Raw genomic sequence first — 18,746 nt, 5'->3', positions numbered from 1 at the left:
AAACCCGAAATGATCACTGGAAAATAAACTGGCTGTAGTAGTAATGGAAAGTTTAGTGGAAGGAAACTGCACCTTTGAGAAGATTGTTGAGCAAAACCAATCCAGGAGTTTGACAGATCCACAAGGTGTGGATTGCAGCCGGAGTCAGAACAAATCCTGCACTCATTTTTTATTTAAATCCATAAAGATCTGGATTTTAAAAAGTTTTAACCTTGGAGTAAAAAATACTGCCTGCCAAGTTTTCAGCTGTGTTACAGACCAGAGAAACAAAATCATTTCCATAAAGTAACACAAAATGTTACCAAGTATCTTTGGTTTAGTTTCTAGTTCAAATATCTTTGTAAACTTGAAATAAGATAAAACTAACTTACAAGTAACTTTTTGGCAAGAACTATGAGCTTGATTTAAATGAATAATTCCTGAATATTTATGAAAAATTACTGCCTCCTTTGGCCAATTATTTCACTTATAGCAAGACATTATTTCCATGTCATAAGTGAAATAATCAGCCAGTGTAACCATTATTAAATCATCAATATTAAGGAATTATTTACTTAAAACAAGCTTTAATGAAAAGTTAGTTTTCTTATGTTCAGTGTACTAAGATATTTGCACTAGAAACTAAACCAAAAATACTTATAAGATTTTGTGTTTAGTTTCCAAAGACAAGTGAAGGTTTTTTTTGTTGAGAAACAATAAAAAAAACATCGAGTATTACTCAGTATTTGTTTTTTGCAGACTTTAAAACTGTTTTTTACTGTTTAAAATGCTCATTTCCTGTATAAAGCCACAGTGCATCATTTATTTAGTTGGCTTTCATAACAGAACAGTTCCCTGTCCTTGTGCTGCTCACAAAGGGAGGCCGCCTGCTCATGTTACTCGTTCCTGCCAGATCCTCTCAGATAACAGAAAGAAACTCTCCAGCAGAATGTAGCGGCTTTATCGACTTTTCTAATGATGCATTTGAGACAGAATTGCCTTTCCACGAGTTTCCCTGCAGGACAAAAACACCCTGCAGTGCAGCATGAGGACCTGAAGGCTGTCTGACTCAGAAACGGATGGAGTCGTCTTCTTCTGCCACACACAGGATGCAGAGTGATCTCACTGCTGCGTCACTGTGGAGCTGGTGGAGGAGGGGCGTTGCAGCGGCGGGGACACAGACCTTCTCCCACAGAGGACAGAAGAACATCAGCCATGGAGCTGCTTCCCATCAACATCCTGCTGATGCTGGCCACCTGCCGACTCACCAGCTCAGGTAAATCACCTTCTGGTTTGATTTCTGATCAAACTCTGATGTTCTTCCCTCAGGTTGGCGCTGAAGGTTTCTGTAACCTTGACAGGAAACTGTGGCAAGATTGTCGTATGATTGCACCACATGTTAAGTTCGAAGTATTTGGATTAATGTGATTTTTTTAAATGTCCAGAGAAAATGTTCTTGTCTTCTAAGAGTGGAAAAATACTTCAATTGGACGCTAAAATTATTAATTTAACAAAAATCAAATGTTTCTCTTTATTTAAAGATAGACAGCGTCACTTTAAGACACTAAGAAGAAACTAAAAATAAAATCATGTAAAACTGACTAAGGAAGAGGATTAGGTCCACTGGAAAGAAAGAAAGAATTCTGATTTTAAATTCACAAATTTGACTTTAATCCTTTAATTAAAAAAATTAAAGGATTAGATTCTTACTTTAATCTCAGAAATTAAATTGAGTTTAATCCTTTAATTAGAGAGGATTAAATTCTAATGTTTTTTGTAGGTTTAATCTCAGAATTCTGACTTTAGTTTTCTGAAATTATCTGTGATATTTTGTGTAAACTTGTTTAATTCTACAATGTTCAGCCTAAAAATGAACATTTTTAGGCTGAAAAGCATACTAGCCATGCTTTTCCCTCTCCAGTCAGCTTTAGATTTGGCCACGCCCCTCAGTGTCTTTTGGCTGCGCCCACTTTAGTGAAAATTGGGGCGGAGCTAAGATTTCACTTTAAACTTTATTTGAGGATCTGAAACACTTAAATTAGACAAACCTGCAGAAACAGAATAAATCTGTTATAAGCTCACATCAACAATTTCCAAGCTAACAAATGGTTTGTCAAAATGAACCATTTTTAATTTTCTAATATTTCCAGTGAAAAGTAATAAGTACGCCACAGGTGCCTCAGGAAAACCAAACAATTTATACTCTCTTTTTAGTAAACCAAGCAGTTAGAGAGTTGTAATTTTTAATTTAATTTTCTTACCATAAAGTAAAGCTTCCAGCTGAGTTTTGCTAATAATCAGTGAAAATCTGTATCCGTGTCCCTCTAATCTGAGGCCTCACTCTGAGTTTTGCTCAATCTGTTGGTCTACTGGGAAGAGATCCGATAACCAAAATGGTACACCCACCTGAAGCTCTCTGCAGTGGTGCTGAAAACTGTGTTTTACTTGTAATCTGAACCTCTGCTTCCAGCAGCACCATGTTTGGATCTTTAGGGTGGCATTCCCAACACTGGATCTACAGTCATGGGAAAATTAAAGGAAAGGCTTTTTCAGTTCTATCAGAAAATAATAAACACAACCTGGCTGTTACCAAATGTTTATGTAGTAAACAAAAATTAAGTCAGAATTGAAAACCCATGTATAAAAAGACACGGATGGAGTTTTCTAGTGGAAAACATTTACAGCCCCGCATATTCACTCCAAGGTCAGACGACAGACAGACAGACGCTCTGAAAAACAGAACAAAAAAAACAACTCAGCAGATCTCAGTCAAGCTGTTAAATACTGAAGTTGATGAGATAATGGTAAAAAAATAATACAGAGTAAAGCGCTGTGGCCTTTTAAAAAGGCTACCGAGAAAAATACTGTGGTAGCACAACTTCATCTGAATGCAAAGTTGCATCTTTGTAACTTTGCTAGTTACAAAGTTACATTCAAAATTACAAAAATACAGTAAATGGTAATATAGGCTTTTAAATCTAGCAATACTACCGTGGATTATTCACAGTTAAAATAATCCAAAGGGTAGATTAACTAGCAAATAATGATATATTCTGCTGACAGAAACTGTTGGTCCAACACTGACGCCATTGACTTTAGCCAGCGCTCTTCCAACGAACTCCACGAGGGTCCACCTCACAGGTCAAAATATTTACATTTATCTAAATGTTTAATGAGGAAATTCTTATATTCCATTCAGAAAATAACAATGTCATGTTTGCTTTTACTCAGGCGAGAATAAAGTTGAGAATGTTGAGCTGCTGAATCCTGTCAATCTGTCGCTGGAGTGCATCTGGACTGGTAACCAGGACAAGCAGCCCAGCATCACTGGTTACTGGAGAAAAGGCGGAGAGGAAATTCAGGACAGCCGAGTCCCAGTGGCCCCAGAGAACCAGCAGTACAGACTCCAACGAGTGTAAGTGATTTACATGTGCTCAAAATTAACCCAAACTGGAATAAAAAAACATATTTATGGGTTTTAGGAAAATGGATCTTTGCAAAACATGTTAATTTTTTTATTTTTATTTTATATATTATTGAATACAATAACAACTAAAATTTACCAGATATAAAAACTGACCCCCTGTCTGTTTAGATCTACAAAAGCAACAGTGTCTACATTGTTTTTATTTTAAACCTAAAATAATAATAATAATAATAATAATAATAATAATAATAATAATAATAATAATAATAATAATAATAATAATAATAATAATAATAATCAATTTTAAATTACACCCATCAATTTTTCCCTACAAAATGCTTCATGTATTTAATTTGCAATGCTCTGTATTTTTAAAGAAATAATCCGCTAACTGCTGGGGTTTTTTTTGTCTGTCATTACTAGTTTATATGAACTCTTAGAGCTGCAACACAGGCAAAAAAAAATAAAAAATAGAGCTATATCAAGTTAAAATGTGAGACCTTAAATCTTCTAACAATATATCTTTCATGTTTGAACAAAATAAGTTGACACTTACCATGTTATAATGAAACCTTTTCAAATTCTTACTTATAAATATTATATTACAGTAACATGACAATATATTATTTAAACAACCTTTTGTTGTCAGGACATAATAAATGTTTTTAGAGATTTAATGTGACACAGCAAAAGCAGATGAGGTGGATTAGCAAGGTGGCATTTTCACTTTTATAAAAATGTTATAAAAATTATCAGACCTGAATAATTAAACGCCGTCTGAATATTTTTAATCTATTTTTTTTTCAGTGTTGTAATTTTAACCTTTTTGTATGGAATCCAATGTAGCTTTCTGTTGTTTCTGTGCTGTTGTCTCACCTTTAAGGTTTAGAAAGAACGTCTTTGAATCCAAAACCTGCCTCTGGGTTAGCAAAGCTGCAGACAGGTCACATTTTAGAAGAAAAAACTGTGATGAAAAACAAAATGTTAACACTTGTTCTCTCTGTTCTTCAGGTTCAACATTGTGAGTGAGGAACACCTTGGAAATTACACCTGTGTGTTTGAAAATGAAGCAGAACTAGATTTTATCTTGGCAGGTACAGATCACACTCTGCACCACCTTTACCGTCTTGTTTTGTAATTTTTATTTATTCAGAAACCTGCTGCAGATTGACACCAACGTGTCGGCTCTGTCTTTCAGTGCCGCAGATCGGCGAGAAAAGAGAGAAGCCCATCATCTCCTATGTGGGCGACTTTGTGGTTCTGACATGCAAGATGGAGGAAAAAAAACCAGTGCCAAGGACCTGGAACTGGTTTAAGACCAATGGCACCGATAAGGTGAGCGAGGATCTTTGACTTTACACGATTTCCTTTACAGTCGAGTTTTATCTGCAGTTGGATAAAGTTAAACATATAACAGCTAGACTGTAAAAGTCACCTTTAATGGCTCAATTAAATGGTAGCCTTGCTTTTCCCATTAAAACTAGGTATTCAGATAATTCTTGTTAAAGTATTTATAGAGAAAAAATACTGTTTTTTTTTTTTATTCAGATTTTTAAACATGTAATATACAGTATATACCAGCATCATGACTTTTTCCTCAAAGGGCCGATTATGGCAGAATTTATTAATACAATTAATATTAACAAACTGCTAAAACTTTATTCACCAGATTTGGGGGATTCGTAATCAATAAATAATATTTAACATCTTTTCACATTAATGTCATTTGGAACCATACAATTAAAAACTAATTTGATTTGTTTTGGCCCGCAAGCCTTACGTTTATGCATTGCATAGGCATTAAGCATACAACAAACATGAAATCATCTCGTTTAATATTTCTGATGTTTTGAGGTTTTTTTTGCTAGTTAGTGTAATAATTGTAGGATTCTGTCGTCCTGCAGGAGCAGATATTCGAAGCTCAACGCTACAACATCATCGTCAACGGGCACAAAACGAAGCTCAAGGTGAAGGACGTGAGCGAAGCCGACTCCGGCGTGTATCACTGCGCCGCCGTGTACAACATCAGCACCAGCACCAGCAAAATGCACCTGAAGGTCAGAATCAGAGGAGCCAAACAAACACTGAGCTCACTTGTTGAAAACCTAGGTTTTAAACTTTAAAGGGGAATTATTCATATTTTGCATATTCTAGATATTGCTAAAAAAGAATTTATTTGATATTCAATGTTAGTAAATGATGGAAATTATCTCCTTATTTAATCAGTCGAAACCAAGCTTTGGGTTTCACATTTTGTTCTCCAGTTCAGTTTTACGATGCCGTCTTATCTAAAACATATTTTAAATACTATTAAAGTATTTTCTCCTGAAGGTGATTACCATCTGGGAGCCATTGAAGCCTTTCTTAGGCATCCTGGTGGAAGTTGTCATCTTGGTTACTGCGATTCTCATCTATGAGAGGAGTCATTCCAAGAAAAAGGAAGCAGAAGGTACCAATACATGCTTTTTTTTTCTCTGTTTTGACTTTAGCTATGAAACTGTGTGCGTAGGTTAGTTTGGAAGAGCAACTCATGTTTACTGGTATGGAGGAGGATCTATGATGCTGTGGGAATGATTTTATTTCAAAATGCCCTTAGATTATTGTTAGCATACATTGCAATATGGACTCATTTATTACACCAGGAGATTTTAGATAAATCTTCAATTGGTTCTTTAAAAAGAATAAAATTCCAGATATTGTGGCCAAATTAACACAGAAATGGTTTGCAAAAATTATGATTTTTCTGCACTGTACTGACTGCAAAAACAAAATTTTACTGAGTATTTTGGTCCAGTTTCTAGTTCAAATATCTTGCTACACTTGAAATAAGACAAAACTAACCTAGAATTAATTTTTCAGCAAGAAATAGGAGCTAGTTTTACGTTAATAGTTCCTTATTATTCAAGAGGAATTACTAGTTTCACTGACAGATTATTTCACTTATAACATGGGAAAAAGTCTTGTCATAAGTGAAATAATCTGCCAATAAAACTAGTAATTGCGCATCCATATTAAGGAATAACCAACTTAAAAGAAACGGCTACATCTTGCTGAGAAGTTGTTTTTAAGTTAATTTTGTCTTATTTCAAGTACTAAGGTTGTTGCAATAGCAACTGAACTTAAAATACTTTGGAACAGTTTGTGTTTTTGCAGTGCTCAGATTAAAGACTGGATGTTCATGCCTTTACTCTTTTATGCAAATGTAATTTTTCAAGAAATGTGCCCTTTTATTAAAATATTTATTTATTTTATGGATATATTTAACTACCAATAAAGAGAATCTACTATTGTGAATAATTTCCTGCCCTTTTCACAGCTAATGGTCGGAATGCAGACCCAAAGAACACACAGTGAGTACTTTAATAGTCATCACATATTTATTTTTATGTTTTGTGTATTATGCTTTTTTTTAAAAAATGATTTTTGCCTCAGGCCACAGGTTGAAGATGACGAAGCTGAGGAAAATACCTCAGTAAGACAGCGCAAAACCTAAAGGACGTCTGCAGCAGCAAATTCAAGCATCTATTAAATTATTTTATTTTTGAATGTGAAGAGCTTCTATAGCAATATATAAACACCTATTTTTTGTAAATGTTTTAGTCCTTAACACCAGCTAAGTGCAATACACACGAAAGCTTTCTGTTTTGACGTTCACTGACCAACATGTTTCCTGTTGTCACCAACGGCTGAAGGAGTAAAGCATTTCGCATTTCTTTCCCTCCGGCCGGCTTGTGTTGCCTTCACACGTTTCCGGTGTAGCGTCTGTCACAAACGGAAGCCGGTGGGGTTTTTTTTTTAGCTTGAAAGCCCCCGCCCTACATTTGCAGCTGTGATGTAATGAGTTGTGGTTTGTGAGCAGTGCCTTAACTCTCTCAAAAAGCAGCTGACTAGCTGCGTTTCAATGGAAAATGTACGCTAAAATTTGTCGATATTCTGCTAATCTCGAAGAACATTTTGAAATTTAAATTAAAATCACGTAAATATTCTTGTTCACGCGATAAGTCATTCGAAAATAATGTCAGCGACGGATGTAAAAAGGTACGAGATTATATTCATAATTTAGCTATGGCGCTAGCTAGCGCCTATCATTATCAGAGGAAACCTTCAGGCGTTGGAGTGATGTGGTGTTTTGGGGAAATTGTAGATTTTGATTTTCCATAAGAGCTGTGGCTTCAATAATTTCAAATGACACACCACTTTTTATGAACTGTACGATTCTGTGAGAGCCCAGGTGGAGTCAACTGCACATTGTCCGGAAAAACAAAAAAACAACCATCCTAATACTACTTCCTGCCGTTTTCTTCGAGGTTTTCGCGGCTGTTGATCACGTGCCTGGTGTGACGCGAAGTGTTTCAGTTTAGCGCTATCAATTTCAATATGGCGGAAAATCTACCTCATCCTAACTAAAAAAGGTTTTCATGTTTCATTAACCGAATTTATTATTGTAATTTTAGTTTGCGCAAAGCTTTGATTTATGGAACCCACTCTCAAAAAGCAAAGAACAAGCTGCCATTCCATGACTATTGTGCGCAAAACATTGTCAATATTTTGCTAATGCCGAAAAAACAATTTTGTAATTGCGGTGTTTCCATTAAATAAGAACGCAATTAAAATGACAGGTGAATAAATTTGTTCCCGCAATATACCATTAAAAAAAAACATGCTGCGCCATCATCTGTCTTCCACTTCGTCTTCTTCTTCCTCTTTTCCGCCAGTGACAGCATCCGGTTGTTGTTGATCGCGATTCAAGCGATGCAAAAACCTTTAATGGAATTTTTTTAATTTTTTCCCGAATTGGTATGTTTCCATTTAGTAATTCCAATTCTCTCAATGGAAACGCAGCTAGTGTTCTCTTTGCCAGCAATGATTTTATTTCTGCCACCTTGAATGTGTGTTTACATCAACGTGAGCTTTGGAAGTTACCATCCATCCATCCATCCATCCATCCATCTATCCATTTTCTTTACACCCTTGGCCCAAGTGGGGTCGGCAGGATTGCTGATGCCTCTCCGGCGAAAGTTCCGGGCAGGAGGCGGGTCACCCTGGACCAGGTCGCCAGTCTGTCGCATTTTAAAGTAACGTCCAAATCAAAATACTTGTGCATCATTGTCACGTTAACATATTCAGCCTTCACTGTAATGCAAGAAATAATATTAAAGCTTAACAAATGAAAGTTTATCTGAGTCATTTTCCTTTGAATGAATGCTTTGCTTGTTTAATTCAATTAAAAAATATTTTTGGAAAGGGAAATTAAATGTTGTAATTCCTTAATTCAAATATGATTGAATTAATACTAGCAGCTCATTAAAGCTGCAGTATGCAACTTTTATTTATTTATTTTTTAACATTTGTTTAAATTGCCACTATGTTGTAACAGTTTAATATGAGACAAATAATTTGTGAAAAGATTTAGCTCCTCCCGGTGCTATTCTTTCTGAAAAATTGCACCGCTCCCAGTCAAAAACAAACAAAAACGTGCTGCAATCAAAGGGTAGCAGATGCTTTATTGACTGTTTTGCAGTAACTTGCATTTTCTCTACATGCTGAAATGGGAAAATTTGGTGGCCCCTCCTTAAAGCGGCTTTGCACAATGGCATATTAGGGCAGTTTAGATTTTAAAAATTACTTACATTTCTGACAAAAAAAAAACTGAAATTCTGAGACTAATCTCAAATTTTCAAGAAAAAAAACTTGGACATTTTTGAGCTCCAAAAGTCTAAAATTTGTGAAAAAATCTAAAATCTTGAGATTCATTTTGTGCATTTTTTTATAGGAAAAATGGAAAGTTTTGAAGCCCATAAAGTTGAAGATTTTTCAGAGTTTCAAAAGTCAACATTTCAAGCTCAGGAATGATCAAGTTTTTTTTTTTTTTGTAAAAATAATCTCAATATTTCTGAGGGGGTTTTTTTCTTTTAACTGTTGGAGCTCAAATTATGTTTTTCCTGCAAATTTTTGAAGCTCAGAAATCTTGTATTTTCCAGAAAATTTGTCAGATTAGTATTGGAAGTTCTGAGTTTTTTGGTGGAAATCTTTAGTAGCCATGATACGCAGTCGTTGTTATGAGCTTCACTTGCCAAAGTAACAGGAATAAAGGAAACAACTGTATTACTGAGAGAAGAGTGAAAAAAAACCTGTTTCTGATTGTTCAGAATCTCCATCTTAAGCCTGAATCTGCATTCAATCTGTTTATAGTTTGGTTGATTAAACAACCGTAAACCAAATTTTTTCAGCTTTAGTGACAAAAAAAGCAGCTTTCTGCATGTTTGTGTCCCGTTCAGCTGTGAGGCCGGTTCATGAGGAACTGAACCAGAAGCCTGAGGACGCCGTCGTCCAGCCCCACCACCGCGCCGTCCTGCACGCCCTCGTAGAGACGGAGGCTCTCTGTGCCCCACAGCAGGTTCTTCCTGGGGTTGTTGGCGTCCGTCTCCACGGACAGAGCCAGAGTGTTGAGCTGGTAGCAGAAGAAGGAGAAGAAGTGTCCGTCTGTGATGACGGCCTGCGACACGAAGGGTCTGGAGACGTCCTGGTAGTCCCAGAAACCTGCAGAGGTTTGGCGGAAAGAGGGAACAGCCCATCACTCTTTTCTCCTATAACTCCAGGATTCCAGATCCGACTATCCAGATTTCTCAGTTTTATATGTTCATTTTAAAATATGAAAACACTAAAAATCACTGTGAACTTAAGAGAAGGCATAATAAGTTTGGGAAGATATGGAAAAAAGAAGGGTAAAAATGATGAGAAGAAAGAAGGGAGGAAAAACAGAAAATGAAAAGGAAGGAAGGGACAAAATAAAAGGAATACAATAGTAGCTGATACAAGAAAGTGCAAAAGGAAGGAAGAAAGAAAAGATCCAAAGAGGAAAAAACGCAACATTTTGTTAGAATAGTAAATAAAATGTGGAATTATAAATACTCTTCTATCCTCATATTTTCCTTTTCCAAATTTATCCGACCTGGAAAATACTGGAATCAGATTCCAGACTGGAGGAAGCTGCAACTCCAACGGAGTCACATATTTCCAACCAATTTAAAAAGTTTAATAAGTGACTTTTGCTCAATCTAAAGTATTTTGTTTTCAAAACATATTTTGTGATAAAATGCAGTTTCTCAATACTTTTTCTTCAGTGTTAGAAAAAAAACAGCAGCACAGAATGAAAAGCAGTAAAATTTTTCCGACCTTGGTACATGGCCTGAGCTCCAGTCCAGGCAAACAGGCTGGCGGCGGCGTTGGCTCGGAGGAAGGGCTCCACCTGGTCCGAATGCTGCTGTCGAGCTAGCCGGTCTCTGTGGTACCGGTCCGGTACCAGATGGAACTGAGTGTGACCGTAGCAGGCTGGGTCTGGCAGCTTCGCTCCTGGAAAAACGGAGGAAAGCAGTTATAAAAAAAAAAAAAAAAACTCACGTTAACTAAGTTCATAACACAAAAAGCAAAAAATTGTTTATTGCGGTTTAATGCGGATATATTTATTTTATACTTACAACAGACGGTGTCCTTGAAGTTTACTTTTTATAAACTTGATTTATTTAAGAACACTCTAGTGCAGTAAGCACTAATACTAAGATCTGAACTTAAACTTTCATACTAAAGCTTAAACTTTGGCTACTTTTTACTTACTTCTTCCACAAAGTACTGATAACTGGAATATTTTAATATTTGATTCGACCTTGTGTGAACGTTACATTGTAGCAGGCATTAACTTTAAAAAGTTTAATTCCTCTGGCTCTTGGATAGAAACTGTTTTTTATTTTGTTCTTGATTTTATTCCCCTTTATTGCACCTCTGTAGATTGTAGCCAGACTACCTTTGAGATATGATGTTTGATGTTTTCTTTTATTAGTTTTAGGAGTTTCACCTGTGAAGATGTTGTTGTCATACTGCCTTCTGAACAGAGGCATCACGTTGGGGGCAAGGTGGATTTCTGGGACCTCAGCTGTATAAGACGCCTCCAGTGGAGCAAACTGATGAAAAACATGACAGGAAAATAAGGTAAAGTTAACGGAATAGATTAAATTATGTCTGTATTTTTCTATTCCTACTGTAAAGAAATGTTTTTTGTTTTCTTTTTACCTGCGGTAGCTGCTGAGGTATCCTGATCTGGCTGTGGGGCTGGTCATCGATCTGGAACCTGATTGGCTCCTGTCGGCCTCTGCGGTGGCCCTTCGGGATTATTCTCTTTCCCCTCCTCCAATAAAAGTTCACCTGTGGGCTGAGATCTGAAGAAGAAGAAAACAAACATCAGAAACTAAAACCAGCACTGAAAGGGGAACACTGGTTTATGTGGTCTGCTGTGTAGGAACAGAGAGGTGTAGGTATTAAACTGGCTTTAGAGACTTAAGTTTTGAGATTCACGATTCATTTTACAGGACAAAACTGTGATGAAAAAGACTTTTTAACGACAACTCATGACAAATGCAATCTCAAGGAAACATCCAATTTGGCCCTAAATCAATTCAAATCAATCCAGTTAGAAAAGTGCTAAACCTTTATTTTTAATTTTCAATTATTTTTTATTTCAATTATTTTTGTTATTGTAATCCAGGAGCAGTAAGGTGAGAAAACGTATTAGAAAACGTATTAAAGTGAGAAATGTTATTTTAATGAGACAAAACGCAACCAAAATATGCTCTTATTTAAACAAGAAAGGTCATTAAATTGGAAACAACTGGAGATATGTTTATGTGTCATCTAGAAGAAAGGTGGAAGGTCAGAGAAAGCCTCTTTGTGCCTTTTTTAAGAAGTCATAATCTCTCACATGAACCAGTTTTTATTAGAATATTAAGACAAGAAAGTTTATCATTTTAAACTGTTAGAATAAGAAAGTTTCTTATTATAACTGTAGTATAAAAACTAAAAAATGCAATTTTATGAAACACCAAGTCAGTCAGAGCAGTAATTAAGCCCAAGATGTACAACAATCCGGGCCCTGTGTTTACATGGTTCCGGATTGATACCAAAATATGCAGTACACCTTTCCTCACTACTCTAATACTTCACAAATGACCATTCAGTAAAAATACAACCTAAACAGTGATGAGATTATCCATAAATAAACCTCTGTTAGTGATTTATTGTGAACTTCATTATCCATACCCAGGCTGGAGAGCCGCAGTAGCGGGTTGTATTTGGCCAGATTGTAGGTGAGTTCAGAAACCAGGGTCTTCAGGAAGGGACCGACCACCTGCTCCTGGTGTTTGTACAGAAAAGGTTGGCGCTTTCTCGTCTTGTGCCAGTGCTCGTATAAAATCACACGGGTGACCAGATCTCGGATTTCATTGAACGCAGCATCGTCGATCTCAGGGACAGCCGGTTGATCCGTGGCCGACTGGGAGCCCTCCGGAGCCGGGTTGAACTTCTCTGGAAGGCCCGGGATGTACGCGCTTTTGGTGAAATGCTGGTACCACCTGTCCGGGTTTCGTGAGAATGTCTGAGGGTAGACGACAAATTTCATCCGCTGGATGCGAGTGATGAGGGACAGCTTCTCCTCCACGGGAGAGGAGGAGATTATTTTAATGCGCTCCTCGTTCTGCCGCACCCGGGCTGATTTGCTTTTAGCCGTCAGAGAAGCGACTATGGGCGGATACTGAGGCTCCTTCACGGCTGCTTCGGTGTGGACATGTTTCAGGGATCTAAGAGGAGGAAAGCTTCTAGGGAGCAGCAAGGGCAGCCTTATGCGGGCCGCCATGTTTCTTCTTTGAGCTCTTCCTCCTGGATTTGATTCAGGGTTGAATAACAACAAACCGGTGCAATAGCGCCACCTGCTGTTACGGAGAGGTGGTGGTAACAACTTCAACTTAATTTAAAATGATAAAAATGTATGCAACTAGTGACTTTCTGAGACACAGGTTTCAAATGGATGTGGATAAATAATGTGTATTCTGTGAGAAAGTAACTGAGGATCTGGATAATTTGTAATTTGGCCGGATCTTCACCAGTTTATCTGGGTTTATGGGGTATTTCTAACAGATATAACCATCCAAGAGGTTAAATTCGATGTTCTTTTTTTTTATTAATGGTCATAATATTGACTACGGTGTAAATAATGTTCTGATATTGTCCAAACATTTACTACAGACATTTTTTTTCTTTAAAACAATAAATTACTTTATAAAGTGCAAGAATGAGTTACAATTTTAATGTAATTTTTTAAGTAAAAATGCTTTAAGTTTACCTCTGCTTTGAAACTGTTTGTACTTCAATTTTTTGTTTTATAATTTTTATGTTGTATATACAATACGCTCCACTAAGTTTTTGATTCATTTTGGGGATTTGTTTGCTTTTTGTTTTTGTTTTGTTCTGCTTGTAACTTTGTAAGTATGTGGTGTGAACACATAATTAAAGGATTTTTTTTTTTTTTACATTTTATTTATTCATTTTATCAAAAAACATGATTTTATTTTATCATGATTGATTTGCAAAAGTTCTGGAAAGGGTAAAACATCTAAGAGGTGAATACATTTTATGAGCAAAGTATGTTAATCAGCGCTTTAAACACTGCTGCTCTTGAAGCGACCCCTTAAATACGTCATTGATGTCGCCTTTAAAACCACTCACAAACTGTCGGATATTTTTGTTGCAAACAACAACAACAGGCTAGAGAAGGTTCATGTCATATACATTTTACTATTACTGTCGTGAATAATAATTTGAAAAACGGGGACAGAATTTATGAAAAAAAGTTTTTTAAAAAGTTGACTTGTGAAGTGCATGTGAAAATATACGTTTTAAATTAAACTTGGGTCCTAACACTCAGATTAGCTTGATGTTTACGAGATGTACATGAAGGCAGCATTAGCTTGGCGTGTTTGGTTTGGAGTTTTTGAGTTTATGAAGGTTCTTGGTGTCAAACGTAGACAAAAACTGATGCATTATCAACAGTAAACTATAATAGTTAGACATGTATTTTCGTAATATTTTTCGGGCGCAGTTGGTCGGGACCAGGGCGTGTCTGTTCAACCCTCTCCAGCGTGTTTATCGAGCTGAGGTAGCTGCTATAAATCCAACCCTTTTGCTTATTATCATAAACATTTTCATTTCGTCTACTGTTGCTGAGCATTTTCACAACACACACTCTGGTAGCAATGTTGGTGGCTGTGGGGAAGCTTCAGTGTCCCACCACCAAGAGGTTTGCTTTATCCACACATTTACCCCGCCTGAATGATTGCTTTATTTTCTTTTATAAATATAATGTTTTTATTTGTCTGGGCATTTCAGAGATCACTCCGCACAAAAAGTGATGAGGTGAAGCTGGCAGAGGAGGCCAGCAAAAGATACGGTTCTCCAGGTCCGACCATCTTCTCCAAAGTGATTGATAAAAGCATCCCTGCAGATATTATCTATGAAGATGACAAGGTAAACAACCAGGAACATGTTAAGTTTTACTAACTCACATGACCTACCAGTTAAATGTTTCCAAATCCTCCTATTAGGGCCATTGTAGATACAAAAAAATGAGTATATTACCAACAAAACAAAAAATTAGATTAAGCTCAGGAGTTTTCTGGAATAAAACAGGGACATTTCTGAGTTCCAAAAGTAAAAAAAAAATGGCATTAAAAAATTTGAAATTTTTAGATTGATATCAAAAAAATGTCAAAAGTTTCAAGAATTTCAAATGTCTATATTTTTTTTTACTTAGAAACTCACAAATGTATAAGATTTTTCTAGAAAATTCCTGAGTTGCTTGTTGCACATTTTTTGACTTTTGGAGCTCAGAAATTTTGTTTTTTTTCTTGAAAATATTTTTGATTAATCTCAAAACTTTAGAATTTTTTTGTGGAAATTGACTCCTTTTGGGCTCTAAAACATTTTTAATTTTTTGTCTTTTTTCAGTGTTTGGCATTCAGGGATATCAGTCCACAGGCTCCCGTTCACTTCCTGGTTATTCCACGGGTCCCCATTCCTCGAATAAGCACAGCTAAAGATGATGATGCTGAGGTATGAGGCTCTTCACAGAGTCCCAGAACAACAAGAAATTGAGTTAGCAAATGCATGTTTTTTGTACGATATTATCTTTAAATTAGTCAGTTGTTGCCTTTTTCAGTAGCACAACCAGTTATTTCTTTTTTGAATAGTTTTTTCCTACATTATAAATGAAAAATTTTAAAGTATTAAAAAAGCAAACAGAAAAATCTTTAAGAAAAAGGAGAAAAGTTAGGAAATAACTAGAGAATATCAGTGAGAGTCAGTCAGAACAAAACAGTCAGAAAATGTAAACTAAAATTAAAAAAGGCAAAAGAAACGTGAACAAGCTAATGGAAGAAACCAAAAAATTACAGATATATACTCTACTAATTTATGAAACGTAAAGAGTGAGACCTTGTGTATCTATAAACAGAGGTGGAGGAGGGTAGAGTAGAAAAAAATGTTCAAGTAAAAGTAGTGTTGCTCCAACATTTTTACTCAAGTAAAAGTGAAAAGTAACTACTCACTCAAGAGTAAAAAAGTATTTAATAAAAAGGAACTCAAGTACTGAGTAGCTGAAATTTACTCATTACAAAAATGATATCAGTCAGACAAAAACGTTTTCTGTAAATTTTGGTACTTCAAGTATCGTTTCAATATAAACCTGATGAAACGTAAACTCAACAGATAATGAAGTTTGAGTTTGTGTAAAAATAATTTTAACCAGTAGGTGTCAACATTTCAGTGTTGACAAATTTGTATTTAGGTAGGAACTTTAAATTGGTTCAGGCTGCAGTTTTTAAATTAAATTGTAGACGTTGAACCTAAACCTAAGCAGATGGAGTTAATTATTTATTTTTTTCTTGTCTAAAAATATTAAGTCTTGCTTATTTTCTCCCAACATTCAGCTCTTGGGGCATTTGTTGGTTGTTGCTAAAAATGTGGCGAAGCAGGAATCTCTTAGTGAAGGCTACAGAGTGGGTACGTACATTCATCGAGCTGATAAAAACTCTTCTTAAAAATAAAATTAATTAGTAATTGCTGTTTAACTACCTGCAGTGATCAATGATGGAAAGCATGGATCTCAGTCGGTGTACCACCTTCACATCCACGTCCTTGGAGGAAGACAGATGAAATGGCCGCCGGGATAAAAGACTCACACTGAACGGTCGAAACATCTGGAGTCATCCTTTCAAGAAACTAGAATTTTCTCTAACTGATTAATTAAACCAGCGGCTTGTCAGGTTTTTTTAGTTCTTTAATGTTGTGCTTTGACTGCACAACATGCTGAATTATCGATGCGTTTAGCTAATGGCTCCTTGAAAATCAGGTTGTTGGAGAAAAAACATTTTAATGAACGTCAGAACTGTTGTCATTTATACTGTTTGTCTTACAACAGTGTAATTAAGCAATGAGCGTATTGAAAAGGAAAGCCATCAGTTTGATAAATCCAGCTCTATTTTATTTAACTGTGTTCAGCTTGATTGAAAAACGTAAGTAAACATGAGATAACATCTGTCTGTACAGAAGTTATTTTGTCTTCTGAAAATTTATGCACAATAAAATGAACATTTGAAATGTAAATATGTTGATCTACCAGCAAGTTGTTTAACGTGGCTTTAAATAAAGACTAACTGTATTTTATTTTGACTAAGTTCTTTATCTCCAACAGACAATATTACTATTGCATGTCAGTGACGTTACTGTTTTAACTAAAAACAATAATTCAGTGAAAGAGGTCGGACAACCTCAGTGAATCGCCAAATCAGTGAGAATTTGTGCAGATTGACAGTCTGTAACTGAGACGAGTTTATACATATATAATATATATATATATATATATATATATATATATATATATATATATATATATATATATATATTTTACACAAGTGCGAGTAAAAAGTAATTATCAAAAAATTATTCAAGAGTATATATAGGTAAAAAAAAAAATATATATATATATATATATATATATATATAACAATTTAATTCAAGTACAGAGTATGAATACAGACAAAAAGTACAAACTGTGTAAATTCTGGTATTTTAAAGAATGTAAAAAGTAAAAAAAAAAAAAAAAATTTGAAAACATCATTATTCGCGTCTAAGCTGCGCCGTATTTCTATCCAGCATGCGCCTCACGCGGGAGGGTTGCCAGATTTGACATTTTCCCATCCATCCATCCATCCATCCATCCATCCATCCATCCATCCATCCATCCATCCATCCATCCATCCATCCATCCATCCATCCATCCATCCATCCATCCATCCATCCATCCATCCATTTTCTTTACACCCCTGTCCCTTAGTGGGGTTGGGAGGGGTGCTGGTGCCTATCTCCAGCTAACGTTGACATTTTCCCATAAAATGATATTTGAACGGCAAAAAACCAGTCCAAATCTCAACGAATAATGCCAATGTTAACACCACTATACGTATTATTCCTAGTTTATCCCTAATATAGTTCTAAAATAACTTAAAGAAGTTATGTTTTATATTTATATTTTGTAATATAAATGTTATTATTTTGAAAATGTCTGGCTTGTTTTTCTAAGAACAAGCCAGTTTATCTCTAATACAGTTTTGGAATAATTTAGAGAAACAGTGGATATTTGTATAAAACTACATCCCAAATATAGTTTTTTTTAATCCCTTAAACTAAACTACGCGTCAGAGTTTGGTAGTAACTAAATACATTTACTCAAAGAATGATTAGTGTTGAATGTACTGTGTATTGTGCAATCTTATCCCGATTGAGATTTAGTTTGAAGAAAATCTAGATTGTATCAGTATTTCTTTTTTAATTTCTATACCAACATGTCAGCAAAAGAAAAAAAAGCATTTTATATGACCGGACCTTTTTAAGTAGACCTATTTTAGATTTATCAAAAGTAATTTTGCATTATTGATAGACAAAATTACTTTTTCTTTTTGAACTTTTTAAAACTTGTAATTTTTTTAAAAACTTTTACTTGAGTGAAACAGCTGAAACTGTACATTTACTTTTCTTCCATCCATCCATTAATTTTCTGCCGCTTATCCGGGGTCGGGTCGCGGGGGCTGCAGCTTCAGAAGGGAGGTCCAGATTTCCCTCTCCCCAGCCACTTCTTCCAGCTCCTCTGGAGGAACCCCAAGGCGTTCCCAGGCCAGCCGAGAGACATAGTCCCTCCAGTGTGTCCTGGGTCTTCCCCGAGGCCTCCTCCCGGTGGGACGTGCCTGGAACACCTCACCAGGGAGGCGTCCAGGAGGCATCCTGACCAGATGCCCGAGCCACCTCAACTGGCTCCTCTCGACGTGGAGGAGCAGCGGCTCTACTCTGAGGGGTGGGTAACCTGAACTGCTGTTCGGCCCCTAAGCACATACAACAGTCAGAACCCATCCCCCCACCCGTAGGCGGAGGGAGGCTACCCTCTCGTTCACCGGGGTAAACTCCA

At 36.1% G+C, this 18,746-nt stretch overlaps 3 protein-coding genes across 3 annotated transcripts; 2 read left to right on the top strand and 1 right to left on the bottom strand.

Moving 5' to 3' along the window:
* The first annotated feature begins 1,099 nt into the window (after window positions 1-1,099).
* Window positions 1,100-8,584, top strand: emb (embigin). Its single transcript, XM_008418014.3, has 9 exons — window positions 1,100-1,255; window positions 3,043-3,120; window positions 3,211-3,394; window positions 4,418-4,500; window positions 4,605-4,741; window positions 5,311-5,463; window positions 5,738-5,855; window positions 6,723-6,756; window positions 6,839-8,584. The coding sequence occupies exons 1-9, from the start codon at window positions 1,195-1,197 to the stop codon at window positions 6,897-6,899; spliced, it is 909 nt and encodes a 302-aa protein (XP_008416236.1). The 5' UTR covers window positions 1,100-1,194; the 3' UTR covers window positions 6,900-8,584.
* A 306-nt stretch (window positions 8,585-8,890) lies between these two features.
* On the bottom strand, window positions 8,891-13,124 carry mrps30 (mitochondrial ribosomal protein S30). Its single transcript, XM_008418013.3, has 5 exons — window positions 12,497-13,124; window positions 11,474-11,619; window positions 11,259-11,364; window positions 10,583-10,759; window positions 8,891-9,946 (listed from the first exon to the last, which is right to left on the bottom strand). Exons 1-5 carry the CDS (start codon window positions 13,086-13,088, stop codon window positions 9,681-9,683), a joined length of 1,287 nt encoding a protein of 428 aa, XP_008416235.1. The 5' UTR covers window positions 13,089-13,124; the 3' UTR covers window positions 8,891-9,680.
* A 772-nt stretch (window positions 13,125-13,896) lies between these two features.
* LOC103469931 (putative HIT-like protein Synpcc7942_1390) lies at window positions 13,897-16,951 on the top strand. The gene is made up of 5 exons (XM_008418012.3): window positions 13,897-14,387; window positions 14,618-14,755; window positions 15,236-15,340; window positions 16,216-16,288; window positions 16,367-16,951. Exons 1-5 carry the CDS (start codon window positions 14,301-14,303, stop codon window positions 16,456-16,458), a joined length of 495 nt encoding a protein of 164 aa, XP_008416234.1. The 5' UTR covers window positions 13,897-14,300; the 3' UTR covers window positions 16,459-16,951.
* Window positions 16,952-18,746: the final 1,795 nt, after the last annotated feature.

Source organism: Poecilia reticulata, chromosome 9 (assembly GCF_904066995.2).
Source record: "Poecilia reticulata chromosome 9, P_reticulata-male-v2, whole genome shotgun sequence".
Taxonomy (NCBI): domain Eukaryota; kingdom Metazoa; phylum Chordata; class Actinopteri; order Cyprinodontiformes; family Poeciliidae; genus Poecilia; species Poecilia reticulata.
Note: the sequence above shows the minus strand (reverse complement) of the source record. Positions and strands in the feature narration are given on the sequence as shown.